Here is a 23187-nt window from a genome sequence, read left to right as displayed (position 1 = left end):
ACCTGCGCACTGGTAACTATTGCGATCCTACAGCCGGCCTCTCACTCACACTGTGAGCGCACGTCGCATAGTTCTGCGCATGCGCGGGCGCCCGATCATATCAATGTATTACTGTTTTCTTGTAGCAGGAGGGAGCGCACGGCGTCATAGCAACCGAGGGCGCCGTGCGCTCCCTCCTGCCGCCGGGATACAGTGATACACTGCTATGATCTATAAGAGATGATGACATGATGTGCTGCTAATAAACATTGAGTGCGGCCCCCCCCCAGTATAATAAACATTGAGTGCGGCCCCCCCAGTATAATAAACATTGAGTGCGGCCCCCCCAGTATAATAAACATTGAGTGCGGCCCCCCCCAGTATAATAAACATTGAGTGCGGCCCCCCCCCCAGTATAATAAACATTGAGTGCGGCCCCCCCCCCAGTATAATAAACATTGAGTGCGGCCCCCCCCCCCAGTATAATAAACATTGAGTGCGGCCCCCCCCCAGTATAATAAACATTGAGTGCGGCCCCCCCCAGTATAATAAACATTGAGTGCGGCCCCCCCAGTATAATAAACATTGAGTGCGGCCCCCCCAGTATAATAAACATTGAGTGCGGCCCCCCCCAGTATAATAAACATTGAGTGCGGCCCCCCCCAGTATAATAAACATTGAGTGCGCCCCCCCCCAGTATAATAAACATTGAGTGCGGCCCCCCCCCAGTATAATAAACATTGAGTGCGGCCCCCCCGTATAATAAACATTGAGTGCGGCCCCCCCCAGTATAATAAACATTGAGTGCGGCCCCCCCCAGTATAATAAACATTGAGTGCGGCCCCCCCCCGTATAATAAACATTGAGTGCGGCCCCCCCCAGTATAATAAACATTGGTGGCGCAGTGGGAAGTGCCAATGAGGGTTAAAAAAATAAATAAAAAATTAACTCACCTCCACCAATTGATCGCGCAGCTGCCGGTCTCCTGTTCTTGCTTCAGGACCTGTGGTGACGTCACTGAGCTAATCACATGGTCCATTACCATGGTGATGGATCCTATGATGTACCATGTGATGACCAAAGTGATGTCACCACAGGTCCTTTGACAGGTCCTAAAGAAAGAACAGGAGACCGGCAGCTGCGCGATCAATTGGTGGAGGCGAGTTAATTTTTTATTTATTTTTTTAACCCTCATTGGCACTGCCCACTGTGCCACCAATGTTTATTATACTGGGGGGCGCACGCAATGTTTATTTTACTGGGGGGGGCCGCACTCAATGTATATTATACTGGGGGGGGGCCGCACTCAATGTTTATTATACTGGGGGGGCGCACTCAAGTTTATTATACTGGGGGGGGGGCGCACTCAATGTTTATTATACTGGGGGGGGGCGCACTCAATGTTTATTAACTGGGGGGGCGCACTCAATGTTTATTATACTGGGGGGGCGCACTCAATGTTTATTATACTGGGGGGGGGCGCACTCAATGTTTATTATACTGGGGGGGGGGCGCACTCAATGTTTATTATACTGGGGGGGGCGCACTCAATGTTTATTATACTGGGGGGGGCGCACTCAATGTTTATTATACTGGGGGGGGGCGCACTCAATGTTTATTATACTGGGGGGGGGGGGGCGTACTCAATGTTTATTATACTGGGGGGGGCCTCACTCAATGTTTATTATACTGGGGAGGGCCTCACTCAATGTTTATTATACTGGGGAGGGCCTCACTCAATGTTTATTATACTGGGGGGGGGGCCGCACTCAATGTTTATTATACTGGGGGGGGGGCCGCACTCAATGTTTATTATACGGGGGGGGGGCCTCACATACATTGTCGGCTCCAGAAGGATGACTCATCCACATGAACGAGCACGCAAGGACTGAGCTCTCAGGGCGAGTCATGAGGAGGCGTGGCCGGCCTTCACTCAACTGCCGGAGCCAAACCAGGAAGTTATCAGGACATTTACTGCTGGTAAGATTGAAAAAGCAAAGTGGGACAACCCCTTTAATGTTTTAATTTATGGGAAATACCCGGGAGCGTCTGACCTTCAATCCCCCAAACATCTCCTCCTGAACTGTATGCGGTCGCTGGATTTCCTCCATCCCCATGGTATCCCTGACCACCTTTAAAAGTTCACTCATCTCGCTAGGAGTGAAGAATTTTTTTTTTAGAGTCCTCAATGATCTCGCCCTCAGATAAGGGGGTACTCATCATCCTCTTTTTTTAGAGGATGAGGCATCGTCCTCCAAATCCGTTTAGGTGGGCGAGCCCCCAGGGTATCTTCACGGAGGGAGGCCAGAGAAGACTTAACTTCCTCCTGAATCATGGATCTAAACTCCTGCATAATTGAGGGTTGTTCTTCTCTCACTAATTTGGCAATACAATCCTTGCAAAGTTTCTTAGTATAATCATCAGGAAGCCTGACGGAGCACTGGATGCATCCGGCGGTCTTCCTGGGCTTTTTTAAAGCAAGTTTGGCCTAAAGTGAAAGAGCAGCCTGTTAATTTTATGTCGATCCAGTATAGTTGCATAAACTTAGATGCAGTATACCAGAAGACCCCAGGGGGAGGGGCACATACTAGTGGTTAACAGAACAATCCTACTAAGGCACCTTCCCCCTGGCCCCCATCTGTCAAGCTGCCGGCATGCCCAGGTGGGCTACTCACGCAGGGGCGCTCTGGAGCGGTCTGCTCCTTCTGCTGCGGCTCCTTCTCCTGGTCCGACATGTCCTCCAGTGATCAGAGAGCGATGCAGAGAGCGAAGCGGGAAAGTGCTAGTGAGTATTTTTTGCAGAAGACATCCACTTCCGGTTTTCGTCCGGCGGCCTGGAAGTGACGTCAGACGTGCGCGCCTGCGCAAAACGTCCTTCCGGTCAGCTACCTACACAGGGAGGTAGGTGACCCAGCGGCAGCTCAGGGCAGGCTTCCCACAACATGGAGCGTGACCCCGGTGTCTCCCTGCCAGCTTTAGAACGGAGTCCGCCGGAGAGCAGGGGACGCAGTCCTGGATGAAAGGCCCGCAAGGGAGGCAAGATACACCGCCGATGCGGTCACCCAGGTACTTAAAAATAATAAAAACGAGGTCCAAATCCACTTCACCTCCCTGAAAGCCAGAGAGGACTTTTCTCTGTCCTGGCCACTATAGGGGCAGGAACACACTGGTGAATGGTGGTGAGAGGGGTCCTTTTAACCTGTCTCTGTTCCTGCCCCTACAGAGGTCAGCGGTCAATCTCTCTCTGGGCCGTCATGGTGGTGAAGTGGAAATCCCTATTCTTGTCCGTAAAACGTTTTTTTTTTTGCGGAGCTACGTAACGGAGTGCTGTCCGCATCTTTTGCGGCTCCATTAAAGTGAATAGGTCCGCACCCCAGCCGCAAAAAACTGCGGCTCGGATGCGGACCAGAACAACGGTTGTGTGCATGAGGCCTTAGACAGATTTGTGAACAATATTTGAGTAGTGGGTCTTTTGTGTATGTAGAAAATGTTTCAGATCTTCGAGTTCAGCTCATGCAAAATGGGAGCAAAACTGAAAGTGTTGCGTTTATATTTTTGTTCAGTGTAGATACAGGGAGTGCAGAATTATTAGGCAAATGAGTATTTTGACCACATCATCCTCTTTATGCATGTTGTCTTACTCCAAGCTGTATAGGCTCGAAAGCCTACTACCAATTAAGCATATTAGGTGATGTGCATCTCTGTAATGAGAAGGGGTGTGGTCTAATGACAACACCCTATATCAGGTGTGCATAATTATTAGGCAACTTCCTTTCCTTTGGCAAAATGGGTCAAAAGAAGGACTTGACAGGCTCAGAAAAGTCAAAAATAGCGAGATATCTTGCAGAGGGATGCAGCACTCTTAAAATTGCAAAGCTTCTGAAGCGTGATCATCGAACAATCAAGCGTTTCAATCAAAATAGTCAACAGGGTCGCAAGAAGCGTGTAGAAAAACCAAGGCGCAAAATAACTGCCCATGAACTGAGAAAAGTCAAGCGTGCAGCTGCCAAGATGCCACTTGCCACCAGTTTGGCCATATTTCAGAGCTGCAACATCACTGGAGTGCCCAAAAGCACAAGGTGTGCAATACTCAGAGACATGGCCAAGGTAAGAAAGGCTGAAAGACGACCACCACTGAACAAGACACACAAGCTGAAACGTCAAGACTGGGCCAAGAAATATCTCAAGACTGATTTTTCTAAGGTTTTATGGACTGATGAAATGAGAGTGAGTCTTGATGGGCCAGATGGATGGGCCCGTGGCTGAATTGGTAAAGGGCAGAGAGCTCCAGTCCGACTCAGACGCCAGCAAGGTGGAGGTGGAGTACTGGTTTGGGCTGGTATCATCAAAGATGAGCTTGTGGGGCCTTTTCGGGTTGAGGATGGAGTCAAGCTCAACTCCCAGTCCTACTGCCAGTTTCTGGAAGACACCTTCTTCAAGCAGTGGTACAGGAAGAAGTCTGCATCCTTCAAGAAAAACATGATTTTCATGCAGGACAATGCTCCATCACACGCGTCCAAGTACTCCACAGCGTGGCTGGCAAGAAAGGGTATAAAAGAACAAAATCTAATGACATGGCCTCCTTGTTCACCTGATCTGAACCCCATTGAGTACCTGTGGTCCATCATCAAATGTGAGATTTACAAGGAGGGAAAACAGTACACCTCTCTGAACAGTGTCTGGGAGGCTGTGGTTGCTGCTGCACGCAATGTTGATGGTGAACAGATCAAAACACTGACAGAATCCATGGATGGCAGGCTTTTGAGTGTCCTTGCAAAGAAAGGTGGCTATATTGGTCACTGATTTGTTTTTGTTTTTGAATGTCAGAAATGTATATTTGTGAATGTTGAGATGTTATATTAGTTTCACTGGTAAAAATAAATAATTGAAATGGGTATATATTTGTTTTTTGTTAAGTTGCCTAATAATTATGCACAGTAATAGTCACCTGCACACACAGATATCCCCCTAAAATAGCTAAAACTAAAAACAAACTAAAAACTACTTCCAAAAATATTCAGCTTTAATATTAATGAGTTTTTTGGGTTCATTGAGAACATGGTTGTTGTTCAATAATAAAATTAATCCTCAAAAATACAACTTGCCTAATAATTCTGCACTCCCTGTAGATGTACACCTGGGCAATGCAGGGTATATATGCTAGTACAGAATAAAAGCAAGATGTTATATTTCAAATGTCTTGTAACAGGTATTTAGAAACAATGCACAGAAAAAAAAAGGTCAAAACTCAGTGACAGTATCACTGATAAGTATCACTTACACTGCCAGAAGACACGTTCATCTGATAGCATCAGGAAAGTGAATGCAACAATGCAAGGAAACTCCGACCACAAGTAACACATATCAGAGAGCCTCAGGCATGTGCCATCACAGCTCTGGTCTTGCATTTAGTTCAAGCACTAGCTCGGCTAATAATAATGTAGAGACTGAGCTACTATTTAGCATTTCAGTTACAATAGTATACAGGCCAGCCTAGAAAGGGCAAAGGCATATGATAACATCTGGGAATGCCATTTGGAAAATGTGACCCTGCCACTGCCTAATTTAAAGGAAGAGCTGCTGTTGTAGCCGTAAAAAAAGAAATGCATACAATGGTGAAGGAAAAGATGACATGTTTACATGTTACTTATTGCATGCACTGGCCGCTTTTTATTTGTTTCTATCATTTATAACTGTAGCCTAGCGCTTTAATCCATTGATTGGAGGTACTTAGCTCCTGTTCTTATGATTGGTGGGGGTCCCAGTAGTTGGATCCTTACTAATCCAATAGTTAACTTTATAAAACTGAAATACCACTTTACCTGTACACATTGCGGATTACGTCCCCATACAAATTCATTGTTTCTGAGCTGCTAATTGCCGTTTAGGGTACTTTCACGCTAGTGGCAAGGAACTCCGGCAGGCTGTAGACATGTCGTAGTTTTATTCCGGCCGCTTCTTGGCATGTTTACTGTGCTGCCGCCGGAGCTCCCTCCCGCCCCCATTATTGTCAATGGGCCCGGAGCGGTAGTCCGGCAGCACGGATCCGACAGCTGGTTACCCCCCGGAACAGCCTGCCAGAGTTCCTTGCTGCTAGTGTGAAACTAGCCTTAGATGCACAATCTGCTACCCAGAAATAAAGATTTAGGTGCCCACATCAGGGATCCTTCCCAATAACTTCTCAGATCATTGGCCCATGTAAACAGTCCTTGAAGTTACTAATCCACAGTAAAAGGAGAATTTTAAGATCCATTCATGGCAGTTATGTTGTGTACAATTGCCTAATATGTACCTTGTACTCAAATTGCTCTCTAACGGGTAAAACCAGTTTCATGTTTGGCTCGCTGGTTCGGCTATTTTTAGAACTCCCTGGCGATAGGGGAACCCGCACCTATCTGACTTTGATAGTGTATCCTAGCGGTAGTACTTTTCATCTGTGTGCGCAATGGACTGCACATACACCCACAGAAGTCCACATCTTCCTTTTTAGGGTCTGTGTGGAGAAACCCAGGGCATGCACTACTACTTTGGTCTGTGTCTTATACAACACTGGGCTGGTTATGGAAAGATAAGCATCAGATCATTGGGGGTCCCACCGATCAATAGAATGGAGGCCACATACCCTGAGGAGCCCCACAGAAATGGACAGAGCAACTAGTCAGAAAAGCGTGCTGCTGCTCTGTTGATTTCTATGGGAGCCCCAGAGATAGCTGTGTAACTGTTAGCGGTGTGACCTCCAACAATCTGATAGTTATACCTTATCCTGTGGATAGGTGCTAAACTTATATAACCGGAATACCTCTTTAAGTGTGTATATGAAGCTATATGCATTGGAGACAATTACTTTATTATAAATATATTCCCAAACACATTTCATTAGTTATAATGGCTTGTTTTGTCCAAGGAGCAATCATCAGGGGAAATAAAATGGCTGCCATCCTATTCATATACACAAAACCTGTCCTAATCACACAGCAGGACAAGTTACTTCACAACACTGAGCCAAAGAGCTGCCTCATCCTCCTCTCTGCTTGTCAGGTATTATGATCCTGAATACAGGTGATAAGATGTATGTCTGTTGGAATGGAGTTCATGAGGAGGCATGAAATACAGAGAGGATAGTGGGGATGTGGATAATGAGCAGCAGCACTTGTATATAGCCTCTGTTTCCACAGTCTGTCCTGTCCGTCCTCTCTGTACTTCATGTCTCCTCATGAACTCCATTACTACAGAGATTCAGCTGAAGATCTTATCATCTGTATTCAGGATCATAATCCCTGACGAACAGAGAGGAGGAGGATGAGGCAGCTCTTTAGCTCAGTGTTATAAAGGAACTTGTCCTCCTGTGTGATTAGGACAGGTTTTGTGTGTACTAATAGGACAGTGGCCATTTTGTTTCTCCTAATGATTGATCCCTAGACAAAACAAACCATGTGCTATGCCAGGATTAGCTGAGCAGGCTACTGCCTGTGGCTGCTAAAAGCTTACATGCAGGACTTTTAGCTTGCTCAGCTTTGCTAATCCTGGCATAGCACATGGTTACAGGGTACCCATGTTCTATGTCAGCATTTAGTAAACCTCGAGGGGCACAGGCAGGAGCAGCAATGTGCACTCCTGTCTATACGCCGTTCTCTGCGACCCTATTGATAGAGTGCACAGTCTGTACTCTGTACACTGCTGAGAAGTCAGCGATGTGGAGAATAGTGAATTTAAAGCGTGGAGGAAATCAGGGCTTTGGGGGGGAATAACTTTAGTAAAAAGTCAAAATCAATAAAGTACATTAGAAAAATTACTTTTAGGGCATTTGGGACATTTTAGAAAAAAACTTTATTAAAAGTTTAGTTACTCTAAGTATTTTCAATTTCTTAATTCCCGGAGAACCCTTTAAGGTATATACAGTACACCGGGGGAGATTTACTAATCGGAATACACTATGAGTCATGAGTGCAGCTGGCCTACATGATTTGTACAACATTTATTAAGTGTTTTAGATGCTTTTTGGCTTCTCCAGCAAGGGAATTGGTCAAGATACAACAATGGCCCAGATTTACTAATGTGTTCGCGCCAAAAATCTGCTCAAAAAGTGGTGCAAATTGGCACATCTAGGGGTTCTACACATTTTCCAAGATGCTAGATTTAGCAGAAAGAGGTGGAGCTTCATGGGAATTGGGTGGTGTGCAATTCCCATGCATGCAGCACTTTTTACCCCATCTAAAATAACGGATCTCAGACCGAAATGGCAAAAACAGAGGCAAAATGTGCATGACTGAGCATAATGATGCTTAAAATACAGGATCCGTTTTTTTCGGCTCAGAAGAACAGAAAACTAAACATAATGTGAACTCTTATCATCCATAATGTGAAGCCTTATCATCCAAACTTATTTCAGACGGTCAAGTTTCACTGTGTAAAAATTAGACGAGATTAATAATTCTGTCCCACTGGGTCTTCTCAGACATCACAGTATGCACAGTTTACCTTCAAGCCTCCAGATTGTAACTAAAGCAGTGCTAACTGCAACCCAAAAGAGCATTAGGCTAAGTCTACACGACGACATTTGTCGCGCAACATTTTGTTGCACTAATGTCGTGCAACAATTTTTATAATGGCAGTCTATAGTGTCGCACTGCAACATGCAACATGCTGCGACTGCGACGCAATAGTCGCAGAAAATCCATACATTCATCCTGCCCCCATTTGTGCCTCCTCAATGCTGGCCGTACCTTCCCCCTTTCCAGCGCTGCCCCCTGCCCTCGATGCGGTCCCCCTACTGTGTTTGATGGCGGCGGCTCCATTCCTGAGCCGCCGCCATCAGCAGCGAGTGTCAGCTCTTTGCTGACACTCTGCTGAGAGAGGGGGCTCCCTCTCTCAACCATCAGGGCTGCCGCGCTGTGATGGCAGCACCCGATGGTTGCCATGGCAACCCGGACGCTTTGCAAAGGCGTCCGCTATTGCCACCTACAGGACATCTGATAGTATTATACTTTGCAATGCAAGAGCATTGCAAAGTATAGTACAGCCATCAGCCCCACTGTATCTTCAAGATCCAAGAGGGACTTGACAAAAAAAAAAGAAAAAGTGAAAATAATAAAAAGTTAAAAAAATATAAAAAAATATAAATAAAAAAATTGCCTTTTCCTATAAAAAATAAATAAAATAAAAATACACACATAATAGATATCACCGCGTCCGTAACAACCGTCTCTATTAATATATCACATGATAGACCCTGTCCGATAAACACCATTAAAAAAAATCTGTGTAAAAAAAGACAAAAAGTGCAACATCAAGCGATCAAAAAGGTTTATATCAAACAAAATGGTACCAATAAAACAGTCATCTCATCCCGCAAAAAATGAGACCCTACATAATAAAATCGCTCAAAAAAAAAAAAACTATAGTTCTTAGAACACTGAGACACTAAAACATTTTTTTTTATTTCAAATATGCTATTATTGTGTTAAAGTGAAAAAAAAAAGTCTACATATTAGGTATCGCCGCATCCGTAATAACCTGCTTGATAAAAATATCACATGACAGGTGAACACCGTAAATAAAAAAAGGCCCAAAAAGTCATTTTTGTCACCTTACATCACAAAAAGTGCAACAGCAAGCGATCAAAAAGGCTTATGACCCCCCCAAAATAGTATTAATCAAACCGTCACCTCACCCCGCAAAAAAGGATACCCTATTTAAGACAATCGCCCAAAAAATAAAAAAGCTATGGCTCTCAGACTATGGAGACACTAAAACATCATTTTTTTTGTTTCAGAAATGCTATTATTGTGTAAAACTTAAATAAATAAGAAAAAGTATACATATTAGGTATTGCCACGTCCGTAACGATCTTCTCTATAAAACTGTCAAATGACCTAACTCCTCAGATAAACGCTGTAAAAAATACTGTTCCAAAACAGCCAATTTTTTGGTCACCTTGCCCCATAAATTGTAATAATTAATGATTAAAAAGATCATATGTATAGGGTCCTTTTTGGGAGTTTCTACTGTATGGGTGCATCAGGGGGGCTTTAAATAGGACATGGCATCTAAAACCAGTCCAGCAAAATATGCCTTCCAAAAACCATACGGTGCTCCTTTTCTTCTGCACCCTACCGTGCACCCTTACATCAGTTTACGACCACTTGTGGGGTGTTTCTGTAAACCACAGAATCAGGGTAATAAATATTAAGTTTTGTTTGGCTGTTAACCCTCAATGTGTTAAAGAAAAAAATGTAATAAAATGGAAAATCTGCCAAAAAAGTGAAATTTAATCTACATTTTCCTTTAACCTCTTTAGGACACATGACATACCGGTACGTCATGATGTCCTGGTACTTAAGGACACACGTCATGTGTTGTTCCGATCACTGCCGCCCGGCCGGCGGCGATCGGAACAAGGTGCCTGCTCAAATCAAATGTGCAACAAAACGCAGGTCAATTCAGACGGGAGGTGCGGAAGGCGGGATCGCGATCCCCCGCCCGCCTCCCTTTGATTAATCGTTGGTGGCCAGTGGGTATACCAGGGTGTCAGCACATTGCCAACACCCTGGTATAAACGACTGACATCTGTGATGCGATGTCAGCCGTTTAACCCTTTCCATACCACGGTCCGTACGGACCTTGGTATGGAAAAGGTTAACAGTAAGAGGGGGCTCCCTCCCTCTCCCATCAGGGGGCTGCTGTCCCTTTGCAGCCCCCGGACAGGATGCGGTGACAGAGGGAGGGAGCCCCCATCCTTACCCTTCCCCATCTGCGCAGTTGTGGCCACAACTGAGCAGACGGGGAAGGTTCCCATGGCAACAGGACGCCTTCTCATGGTCCTGAACAGATCTGTGCTAAAGGCATAGCTCTGTTCAGACAAAGTGTAAGTAAAATACAGTACAAAACACTATATAGTGTACTGTACTGTATTATACAGACATCAGACCCACTGGATCTTCAAGAATCAAGTGGGTCTGAGTAAAAAAAATAAAAAAAATAAAAAAAAGTAAAAAAAGTAAAAAAAAAAAAGGTAAAAATCAAAAAACACATTTATCACTGATTAAAAAGGAAAAAAAATTCAATTCCCTACACATGTTTGGTATTGCCGCGTCCGTAACGACCTGATCTATAAAACGGTCATGTTACTTTACCCGAACGGTGAACGCCATAAAAATAAAAAACTATGATAAAATGGAAATTTTGCCCACCTTACTTCCCAAAAAAGGTAATAAAAGTGATCAAAAAAGTTGCATTTACGCCAAAATTGTAACAATCAAACAGTCATCTCATCCCACAAAAATCATACCCTACCTAAGATATTCACCCAAAAACTGAAAAAACTATGGCTCTTAGACTATGGAAACACTAAAACATGATTTTTTTTTTTGTTTCAGAAATGAAATCATTGTGTAAAACTTACATAAATAAAAAAAAGTATACATATTAGGTATTGCCGCGTCCGTATTGACCGGCTCTATAAAAAGGCTCTATAAAAATATCACATGACCTAACCCCTCAGGTGACCACCGTAAAAAATAAAAACGGTGTAAAAAAAGCAATTTTTTGTCATCTTACGTCACAAAAAGTGTAATAGCAAGCGATCAAAAAGTCATATGCACCCCAAAATAGTGCCAATCAAACCGTCATCTCATCCCACAAAAAATGAGACCCTACTTAAGATAATCGCCCAAAAACTGAAAAAAGACTATGGAGACACAAACATTTTTTTTGTTTTAAAAATGAAATCATTGTGTAAAACTTACATAAATAAAATAAATTGTATACCTATTAGGTATCAGTCCGTGACAACCTGCTCTATAAAATTACCACATGATCTAACCTGTCAGATGAATGTTGTAAATAACAAAAAAAAAAAAAACGGTGCCAAAAAAGCTATTTCTTGTTACCTTGCCGCACAAAAAGTGTAATATAGAGCAACCAAAAATGATATGTACCCTAAACTAGTACCAACAAAACTGCCACCCTATCCCGTAGTCTCTAAAATGGGGTCACTTTTTTGGAGTTTCTACTCTAGGGGTGCATCAGGGGGGCTTCAAATGGGACATGGTGTAAAAAAAAAAAACAGTCCAGCAAAATCTGCCTTCCAAAAACCGTATGGCATTCCTTTCCTTCTGTGCCCTGCCGTGTGCCCGTACAGCAGTTTACGATCACATATGGGGTGTTTCTGTAAACTACAGAATCAGGGCCATAAATATTGAGTTTTGTTTGGCTGTTAACCCTTGCTTTGTAACTGGAAAAAAAATATTAAAATGGAAAATCTGCCCAAAAAGTGAAATTTTGAAATTGTATCTCTATTTTCCATTAAATCTTGTGCAACACCTAAAGGGTTAAAGTTTGTAAAATCAGTTTTGAATACCTTGAGGGTTGTAGTTTCTTAGATGGGGTCACTTTTATGGATTTTCTACTCTAGGGGTGCATCAGGAGGGCTTCAAATGGGACATGGTGTAAAAAAAAACAGTCCAGCAAAATCTGCCTTCCAGAAACCAAACGGCGCACCTTTCACTCTACGCCCCGCTGTGTGGCCGTACAGTAGTTTACGGCCACATAATGGGGTGTTTCGGTAAACGGCAGAGGGCAATAAAGATACAGTCTTGTTTGGCTGTTAACCCTTGCTTTGTTAGTGGAAAACATGGGTTAAAATGGAAAATTAGGCAAAAAAAATGAAATTCTCAAAATGTCATCCCCATTTGACAATAACTCTTGTGCAACACCTAAAGGGTTAACGAAGTTTGTAAAATCAGTTTTGAATACCTTGAGGGGTGTAGTTTCTAAATGGGGTCATTTTTGGGTGGTTTCTATTATGTAAGCCTCGCAAAGTGACTTCAGAACTGTAGTGGTCCCTAAAAATTGGGTTTTCGCGAATTTCTGAAAAATTTCAAGATTTGCTTCTAAACTTCTAAGCCTTGTAACATCCCAAAAAAATAAAATATACCGTAATTTCCAAAATAATTCAAACATGAAGTAGACATATGGGGAATGTAAAGTCATCACAATTTTTTGGAGTATGTATTACTATGTATTACAGAAGTAAAGAAACTGAAACTTTGAAATTTGCTAATTTTTCCACATTTTTGGTAAATTAGGTATTTCTTTATGCAAAAAAAAAAAACAATTTCAGAATGGCCTAGATAAGGCTACTTTCACACTAGCGTTCGTCGGTCCGCTCGTGAGCTCCGTTTGAAGGAGCTCACGAGCGGACCCGAACGCAGCCGTCCAGCCCTGATGCAGTCTGAATGGAGCGGATCCGCTCAGACTGCATCAGTCTGGCGGCGTTCAGCCTCCGCTCCGCTCGCCTCCGCACGGACAGGCGGACAGCTGAACGCTGCTTGCAGCGTTCGGGTGTCCGCCTGGCCGTGCGGAGGCGTGCGGATCCGTCCAGACTTAAATGTAAGTCAATGGGGACGGATCCGTTTGAAGATGCCACAATATGGCTCAATCTTCAGGCGGATCCGTCCCCCATTGACTTTACATTGAAAGTCTGGACGGATCCGTACGAGGCTATTTTCACACTTAGCTGTTATATGCTAAAAATAATGCAGACGGATCCGTTCTGAACGGAGCCTCCGTCTGCATTATTATGATCGGATCCGTTCAGAACGGATCCGATCGAACGCTAGTGTGAAAGTAGCCTAAGTCAAAGCGTTTTAAAGTTATCAGCACTTAAAGTGACACTGGTCAGATTTGCAAAAAATGGCCTGGTCCTTAAGGTGAAATAAGGCGGTTAATTCTAGTGGAACACCTAAAGGGTTAAAAAAAAGTTTAGAAATCAGTTTTGAGTAACTTGAGCGGTGGAGTTTCTACAATGGGGTCATTTATGGGGGTTTCCACTTTTTAAGCCCCACAAAGTGACTTCAGACCTGAACTGGTCCTTAAAAAGTGGGTTTTGAAAATGTTCTTAAAAATGTTAAGAATTGCTTCTAAACTTCTAAGCCTTCTAATGTCCTAAAAAAATAAAATGACATTTCCAAAATGATGCCCACATAAAGTAGACATATGGGGAATGTTAAATAATAAATATTGTATTAGGTATCACTTTCTGTTTTAGAAGCAGAGAAATAGAAATTTGGAAAATTGTGAATTTTTCAAAAATGTTGGTCAATTTTGGATTTTTTCATAAATAAAGGTGAAATATATTGACTCAAATGTATGACTATCATGAAGTACAATGTGTCACGAGAAAACAATCTCAGAATGGCTTGGATAAGTAAAAGTGTTTGAAAGCTATTACCACATAAACTGACGCATGTCAGATTTGTAAATTTTAACCTGGACACTGGGGCATCAATGACCCTTGGTCATGAAAGGGTTAAGCTTGCATGGGATAGGCATAAGGCCATCCTTCATATAAGATAGGGCCAGGGGCTATCCATAGTATTCAGTATATTGGGCAGACTAGATGGGCCAAATGGTTCTTATCTGCCGACACATTCTATGTTTCTATATGTGTAATTTTTTTGGTAAATAAATTCCATTAATCCATTCACAATGTCATGCTCTTCCAGAGGTTTTTGTAAAATTATTGGGCAGTTTCTCTGCCTACAAGATATTATGACAGATGGTTGGTTAACTTTTGCAGTTCTCAAAACTGAATTTGACTTGGCAGAGATCACATGCCTCTTCTTCACAGCAAAAATGTTATAACATGAACAGAGTTGAGAAAAAGACCTTAGGCTACTTTCACACTAGCGTTCGGGGCTCCGCTTGCGAGTTCCGTTTAAAGGCTCTCACAAGCGGCCCCGAACGCATCTGTACAGCCCCAATGCATTCTGAGTGGATGTGGATCCGCTCGGCCTCCGTTCTGCTCAGCAGGCCGTGCGGAGGCAAATGGATCCGTCCAGACTTACAATGTAAGTCAATTGGGACGGATCCGTTTGAAGTTGACACAATATGGTGCAATTTCAAACGGATCCGTCCCCCATTGACTTTCAATGTAAAGTCTGGACGGATCCGTCTGACTAACTTTCACACTTTCTGATATTTTTTCTGAAATATAATGCAGACGGATCCGTTCTGAACGGATTCTATCGTCTGCATTATATGAGCGGATCCGTCTGTGCAGACACCAGACGGATCCGCTCTGAGCGCAAGTGTGAAAGTAGCCTTAATCCTATCTTCTACAAACCTATGAATGCAGAATCAACCTAATTAAACTAATATGAAAAGTTCATCTACTTGCATATTATAAGTTATACCAGCAATAATTAGTCTTTATGTAGAAAACTATGATTTAAATCAAATCCACCCTGGGAGCTAATATCCACCCCAACATAGTCTGTCGGGAGCTCCCCATACACATTAGGGATCATGCACGCAACCGTATGTAATTTGCGGTCTGCAAATTATGGATCCGCAAAAAAGAAACAAAACAATGGCATCCGTGTGATGTCCATGTTGCATCAGTTTTTTTTTTTTTGCAGATCCATTGTAACAATGCCTGTCCTTGGACAAGAATAGGACATGTGATATTTATTTTGCGGAAGAGACATGCAGACATACAGACACAGAAGGCACACATAGTCATTTCCGTTTTTTTCCAGCACCATTGAGATAAATGGTTCCGCATACGGACCCTTCGAGCTCATGCACACGACTATTTTCTTTCTGTGTCCGTTCATATTTTTTTTTTCAGCCCGTATGCAGAACTATTCACTTCAACGGGTCTGCAAAAAAAATAAAAAATACGGAAATGTCCGTATGTCCTCATGTCCATTCCGCAAAAAAAATAGAACGTCCTATTCTTGTCCGTTTTGTAGACAAGGATAGGCATTGTTACAATGGATCTGGCAAAAAAAAAAAAAAAAGATGCAACACGGACGACACATGAATGTCAACTTTTGGTGGATCACAAAATACATACAGTCGTGTGCATGAGCCCTTAGGCTACATTGACAAGACTGTATGTGTTTTGCGATCCGCAAAAAATGCAGATGACGTCCTTTTGGCATCTGTACTGCATCTGTTTTTTTGGCGGATTCATTGTAAAAATGCCTATCCTTGTCCACAAGACGGACAAGAATAGGGCATGCTCTATATTATTTGCGGGGCTACGGAACGGAACATACAGATACATTTTTTCCAGGCCCATTGAAATAAATGGGTCCTCATCCAATCCACACAAAAAAAAAAAAGAAAAAAAAGAAAACAGAACGGACATGGATACAAAATACATTTGTGTGCATGCAGCCTGATGCAGTGATCCATCACCCCCAGCACTGCAGCTGGTGTGAAACTCTCAGCACGCTCCATTCACTTATATAGGGGTTCTGAGAACAGCTGAGCCAATGGACATGCTGGGAGTTGTAGTTTCACAAGAGCTGGAGGTTGCTGACCCCGCTCTAATGTGTAAGGGTGCCTTTAGACCCCTTTCACACAGACGAGAATTCTGCGCGGGTGCAATGCGTGAGGTGAACGCGTTGCACCCGCACTGAATCCGGACCCATTCACTTCAATGGGGTTATGCAGATGAGCGGTGATTTTCACGCATCACTTGTGCGTTGCGTGAAATTCGCAGCATGTTCTATATTCTGCCTTTTTTTACGCAACGCAGGCCCCATAGAAATGAATGGGGATGCGTGAAAATCGCATAGCATTCGCAAGCAAGTGCGGATGCGGTGCAATTTTCACGCATGTTCACAAGGAGATCATCGGGATGGGGACCCGATCATTATTATTTTCCCTTATAACATGGTTATAAAGGAAAAGAATAGCACTTAATACAGAATGCTTAGTAAAATGTTGCTTGAGGGGTTAAAAATTTTAAAAAAATTTAACTCACCTCATCCACTTGGTTCGCGCAGCCGGCATCTTCTTCTTTCAGGACCTGCAAAAGGACCTTCGATGACGTAATCAAGCTCACCACGTGGTGAGCACGGTGACTTCAGCGCAGGTCCTGCTGAATGAAGATAGAAGACGATGCCGGCTGCACGAACAACAGGATGAGGTGAGTTAATTTTTTATTTTTATTTTTTAACCCCTCAAGCAACATTTATTTTCCCTTATAAATAATAAAATCTACAGAACACCGATCCCAAGCCTAAACTTCAGTGAAGAAGTCCGGGTTTGGGTTCGGGTCTGGGTACCGCATTCAGTTTTTTCTCACGCGAGTGCAAAACACATTGCACTCGCGCTGAAAAAAACCGAACATCGGAACGCAATCGCAGTCAAAACTGTCTGCAATTGCATGCCTGCACGCGAGGCATCCGGAGCAAATCCTGGACGCCCGTGTGAAAAGAGGCCTTAGAGGGTATTCACAAAAGGGGGGAAGGGGGGGGGGGTATTTCTTGCAGAAATTTGCCCGACTGTCCACTGGCTCTGAATGGGATCCGCGCACGCCCTGCAGAAACAACCAGATGTCTGCAATGTAGTTTTCAGTTGCAGAAATTTCTGCAACAAATCTGCGGAGTGTGAACATAACCTAGGCCTGATGAATGAGGCCAATGTTAAAAGCTACCCTGAAGCAGTGGGCATAGAGGCAGGGTGCAGCCAGTGCCCACACCCATGCAGTGACACAGCAGTACCCAGCACTTTCCTAGGACTGGAGTGTCAGCCCTGCAGCCCAGTGAGGAGCAGACCTGTGGCTTCTGCCATGTCCTGTGCCCCCAGCGGTGAGCCACACACACGTCCACAGCACAACTCACCCAGAACAGCATGCTGAAGAAGAACAGCAGGTATTTCACCACAGGACTAACGAAGGAGAAGTCCGCCCCGATCACGGCGGGCGCCGCTCTCCTCGCCATGGCCGGATTCTCGGTGGGGCTTGTTTCGCACCCTAAGGCATGTGTAAGGGGGTGTGATTCATGTAGGAGCACAGCGACCCCTAGCGCTCACAGTCCCACAGCTCATTGATCAGGCATCGGCCCATTGCACACCCGGCCCGCCACCGCTTCTCCAGGTTACGTTTACCTGTTGCTGATTGGCGCGCCGCTCTGCAAGCTGCGCGCTGATTGGTCTGTTCAGCTGTCTGTCACAGTGTGCAGGCACGGACACCTGTATGGGGTAGTGGCTGGTCACTGAACCGAGAAACAACACGGTCTATAGACGCGGACGTGACGTGACTCCTGCGGAGGAATTCATATCTGCTTTCTATATATCGTCTACAGGGGGCTGAGAATGGTGAGGCAGCCAATAGCATCCCAGCTTTCATTTTTTGTAGAGGTATTGGAAAATGAAAGCAGCACTGTTATTGGTTGCTATGGGCAACTGCCTAGTTTTAGGGTATGTTCACACAGTGAATTTTGACAAGCTGTGGATTTATGACTTTTTTTAAAGTCAAAAATAAATAAACGCTCTTCAGCGTTCTGAGTGTACAGCACTGTTATTGCCCAATTCCCATTCATTTCAATGGAAGATACAGTGCGGATTCGGCACCAAAATATAGCTTGCTGCTTCTTTTTTCCAGTGTGGTTAAAAAAAGCCAATGTTGCTTCCCATTGAAATAAATTGGAGGCTGTTTGGAGTCGTTATTTGGCACTTATTCTAATGCAGAATGAGAGGGTTGATAAGATAACCCCAAAAAATTGTCCCTGTACAGGGTCAGCCTTATTGAGACTAAACGTAACTTTTACTATTTATGCCAAAAAATGATACAATTGTGATCCATTAAAAGTATCGGGTACCGCTGTCACTCTATGATGGTATACAGATCATGTCTATCATCTGGCCTAAAGTGCACATGAAATTCTGGTGGGGGGGAGGGTTGATCCACCAGTATTTTATGGTGAATCTATAGGTATCTAGATTACCCAATATGTCCCGGGTCTAGAAGTCTGGCTGTAGACTGCCTATGGGATTCTTCCAAAATAGCCGATTTAGTCAGCAGTAGAGTTGAGCGGACACGTGGATGTTCGGGTTCGGCCGAATTTCACAAAAAAGTTTGAGTTTGGGACCTGAACTTGACCCCAAACCCCATTGAAGTCAATGGGGATCCTAACTTTTGAGCACTAAAATGGCTGTAAAAAAGTCATGGAAAGGGCTAGATGTGGTTAAGAGCATAGCAAGTGCTCTGCAAACAAATGTGGATAGGGAAATTACTTCAAATAACATAAAATACGTAAAAATAAAAAATAATCTTGATCTTGAAGGACGAGGTCCATATGAAGTAGGAGGTTGAGGAGGCGGTGGATGTGGCGGTGTAGGTGGAAGCGGCGGTGGAGAATGAGGAGGTAGCCTACACTGCTTTTTGGTTTTATTTTTTTTTGTTTAAATTGGGGCACACCCCAAAACATTGGGAAATATAACCTGTGATAACCCCCTCCAGTCGTGCTAAACACACGTTCAGACAATACACTGGCTGCAGGGCAGGCCAGCACATCCAAGGCGTAAAGGGCAAGCTCAGGCCATGTGCCCAATTTGGAGACCCAGAAGTTGCAGGGGCTGACCCCTGTCAGTCAGTTCGTGTAGGCGTGTGCACACTTATGTGCCGGTGATGTTCACGATACAATTGGATATCTGCTCTATCAACTTTCGATGTTCTTTTCTGCACCTACCATGTTGATCACGGTTAGTGGCGAATCAGGGTTCCACGCCGAAGAGGGAGCGTGAGAAAGGGATACTACATCGAAGGAAGCTCAATGGCTGAAATTAAATGTGATCGGGTGGAAATGTGGGAGAAGTTATCAAAGCGGAAGGATCGAATAAAAGGAGGGGACGCGTGGCAATTGCCCACTCCAGACTCGAGGAGGTAATGACGATAAATAACAATACAGGACTCTTAAGATGCCCTGTTATTGGAATGATTAATAAAAAATTATAGGGAATGTCACTGGAGTATTTTGGATTTGTAAACGTTAGACAGTAGAGGCCCTGCTGCCGCTTTGTTAACTCTAGATAATTTCTGCCTGATCGCACGTCCCTGTGACATCCACGATCCAATTGGATATCTTCTCTATCAATTTTCGATGTTCTTTTCTGCGCCTACCATGTTGATCACAGTTCTCGCGAATCAGGGTTCCATGCCGGTGAGTGAGCGTGAGAAAGAGAGACCACATCCAAGGGAGGTCAATGGCTGCAATGTGATCGAGCGGAAATGTGGGACAAGTTATTAAAGCAGAAGGATCGAATGAAAGGGCCAATTAAAGATGAATTTTAGAAATTTCTGGGTCACTGGGCTCAGGGCAGGGTAAAAAGATTGTGCTCTGCACCCACAAAACAAAATCTAGGTAGATCGCTGAGTTAACAAGCACTTCAGATTAAAGATTATGTCCTATTCTCTCCCTCACAGCAGCAGCATCCTCTCCCTACACTAGTAACAGCAGAATGACGTGCAGCACTACGTGACTCCAGCTTATATAGAGCCTGGGTCACATGCTGCACTGGCCAATCACAGCCATGCCATTAGTAGGCATGGCTGTGATGGCTTCGAAAGGCACTCAAGTTAAACGCTTGTTGATTGGCTGCTCTGCAGCCTTTCAAAAAGCGCCATTAACTTGCCGAACACCAAACCCGAACTTTTACTGAAAAGGGGTTTGTGTCAGGTGAGTTTCCAACCACATGTGGGTTGTTTCTGTAAACCGCAGAATCAGGGTAGTAAATATAGATTTTTTTTTCTCTCCTTTTTAAACTTTATTCTTTTCTTTTTGAAAACGTACACATTCATCACATCAATACCGTAATACAACAAAATCCATATTACCACTTTAATAAATATTATCCTTATTACTTATCACCCGAATACCCACCTGCCACCCCATGGAAAAAAGGAGAGAGAGAGGAACTGAGGGGGGGAAAAAAAAAAATTATAATTTTTTTTTTCTTCTACCTAATATGGCCATTTATTCCATATCTCGTCCAATCCTTCTGAATTTTTAGTATAGCACTCAGAAACCCGTTGAGTTTTAATGAGATTAACCACTGCTTTACGCCACTGTCCCACTGTGGGCGGGTTTTCTTTTATCCATTTCCTAAGTATAAGGAGTCTAGCTTGAAATAGTACTTTACCCAGAACCAATCGTGCTTCTTTCTTTAATTTCAAATGTTCCGTTGCTCCCAATAAGCAAACTACTGGATCTTCAAGCACCTGAACATCCAGGAATACAAATACACTCTCTGCTATCTCCTTCCAATATCTAAAAAGTCTGGGGCATCTCCAAAAACTGTGTATTAGATCTGCATTCCCTGCCCTACATTTTGGGCAATTATCTGAAGTTCTCACACCCATTTTCTTTGGCATCTTAGGAGATCGATGTCATCTAAATATTGAGTTTTGATTGGCTGCTAACCCTTGCTTTTGCTACTGGAATTTTTTTTATTCAAATGTAAAAATCTTCCAAAAAAGTGAAATTCTGAAATTGTATCTCTATTTTCCAATAATTCTTGTGGAACACCTAAAGGGTTAATAAAAGGGTTGTAAAATCTGTTTTGAATACCTTGAGGGGTGTAGTTTCTAAAATGGGGTAAATTTTGGGTGGTTTCTATTATGTAGACCTCACAAAGTGACTTCAGACATGAACTGGTCCTTAAAAAGTGGGTTTTGGAAATTTTCTGACAAATTTCAAGATTTGCTTCCAAACTTTTAAGGCTTCTAACGTCCGCCCAACAAAATGTAATTTTCAAAATAATCCAAACATGAAGTAGACATATGGGAAATGTTAAGTAATAACTATTATATGAGGTATCACTATTATAAAACTAGAGAAATGGAAATTTGGAAATTTTTCACATATAAAGGTGAAATATATTGATTCATATTTATGAATGAAGTACAATGTGTCATGAGAAAACTGTCTCAGAATGGTTTGGATAAGTAAAAGTGTTCCAAAGCTATTACCACATAAAGTGACAAATGTCAGATTTGCAAAAATTGGCCTGGGCAGAAAAGCAAAAACTGGCCCGGGGTAGAAGGGGTTAACTGCAGAAGCAGGGGAATTGTATACATTGCCACATGCACATGCCCCAAATTATGTGTTGGGAAGACCATCCAGGAGTTTAGGAGACGAATCTCCGGACACCTGAGTGGAGTGAATGCTGTTAGGGAACACCCATAGCCAGGAATATTGAATGCAAACATGATGCCGATGTACTCGTTCTAAGATTCTGGGGTATCTTTAGCTGCAGAGTGGACCCTTGGGGAGGAAACTTAGACAACAAACTGTTGAAAGAATAAGCAAAGTGGATATATAGGCTTAAAGGGAACCTGTCCCCAGTTTTAAGGTGTCTTAACTGACATAAATAAGTGACTGATTCTCTTAGCAAAATGCTGGGCCACTTTCTTTGACCCAGTCAATCTGCCAACATCTTGTATTGAAAAGCTCCAGCTCATAATGATGAGTCCTAAATATTCGTGAGCTCCTGACTTTCCCTGCCTACCTGCTGCTGATTGACAGTTTTTTTGTCCATATGAATCAGCAGCAGGTGGGCAGGGGAGTGGCTATAGCCCCGAATAAAAAAAACGCTGGAATCGCTGACGTCACGCTGGACTCAAATCAGCTTATTAGCATGCGGCATGTGGCATCTTTGTGTGTATATTATAAGGTAATCATCTGTCACACCAGTAAGTGAATACATCTAAGGCACTTTTTAGTAGTTAATGATTGTATATAATTAGTTAGATTATAATCAAATATCCACATGACAGGTTCCCTTAGTCCAAATGGCCTCAATGAGGGATTTTCTTTCTTAGGCTACTTTCACACTTGCGACAGAGGATTCCGGCAGGCAGTTCCGTCGCCGGAACTGCCTGCCGGATCCGGCGATCCTGACGCAAACAGATGGCATTTGTCAGACGGATCCGGCACTAATACATTTCAATGTAAATTAATGCCGGATCAATTCCAGCAAGTGATCAGTATTTTTGGCCGCAGAGAAAACTGCAGCATGCTGCAGTATTTTCACCGTCCAAAAAACATAAGAGGGACTGAACTGATGCATCCTGAACGGACTGCTCTCCATTCAGAATGGAATTAGGATAAAACTGATCAGTTCTTTTCCGGTATAGAGCCCCTGTGATGGAATTCAACACAAGAAAAACGCTAGTTTGAAAGAACCCTAAGCCTTTATTTAAATATGATGAATAACATGTCAATGTCCAAGTGATTATCTCTTTTCATAAGACTCAAATCCTGCCATCAATTAAGAGTGCAAAATAACTCTAAACCTGCCACCTCTCAGCCCTTGTAGCCAACTCTAATATATTTACCTGAATTACTCCCTCTCCCTCCTTTCTTTCCCCCCATTTTTCCTTTTTGTGTAAATGCACAGATCATAAAAGAT

General features: G+C 43.3%; 1 protein-coding gene across 1 annotated transcript in view; it reads right to left on the bottom strand.

The window, feature by feature from the left end:
- The window catches only part of TSPAN33 (tetraspanin 33), a 47633-nt gene extending 29835 nt beyond the window's left edge, over nucleotides 1-17798 (bottom strand). The window contains exon 1 of the mRNA XM_044283430.1: nucleotides 17619-17798. Coding sequence (XP_044139365.1) covers nucleotides 17619-17717 — 99 coding nt within the window. The 5' untranslated portion in view covers nucleotides 17718-17798. The remainder of the gene's footprint in view (nucleotides 1-17618) is intronic.
- Nucleotides 17799-23187: the final 5389 nt, after the last annotated feature.

The sequence above is a fragment of the Bufo gargarizans genome, chromosome 2 (genome assembly GCF_014858855.1).
Source record: "Bufo gargarizans isolate SCDJY-AF-19 chromosome 2, ASM1485885v1, whole genome shotgun sequence".
In the NCBI taxonomy this organism is placed as follows: Eukaryota; Metazoa; Chordata; class Amphibia; order Anura; family Bufonidae; genus Bufo; species Bufo gargarizans.
This window is presented reverse-complemented; position numbering and strand designations above follow the sequence as displayed.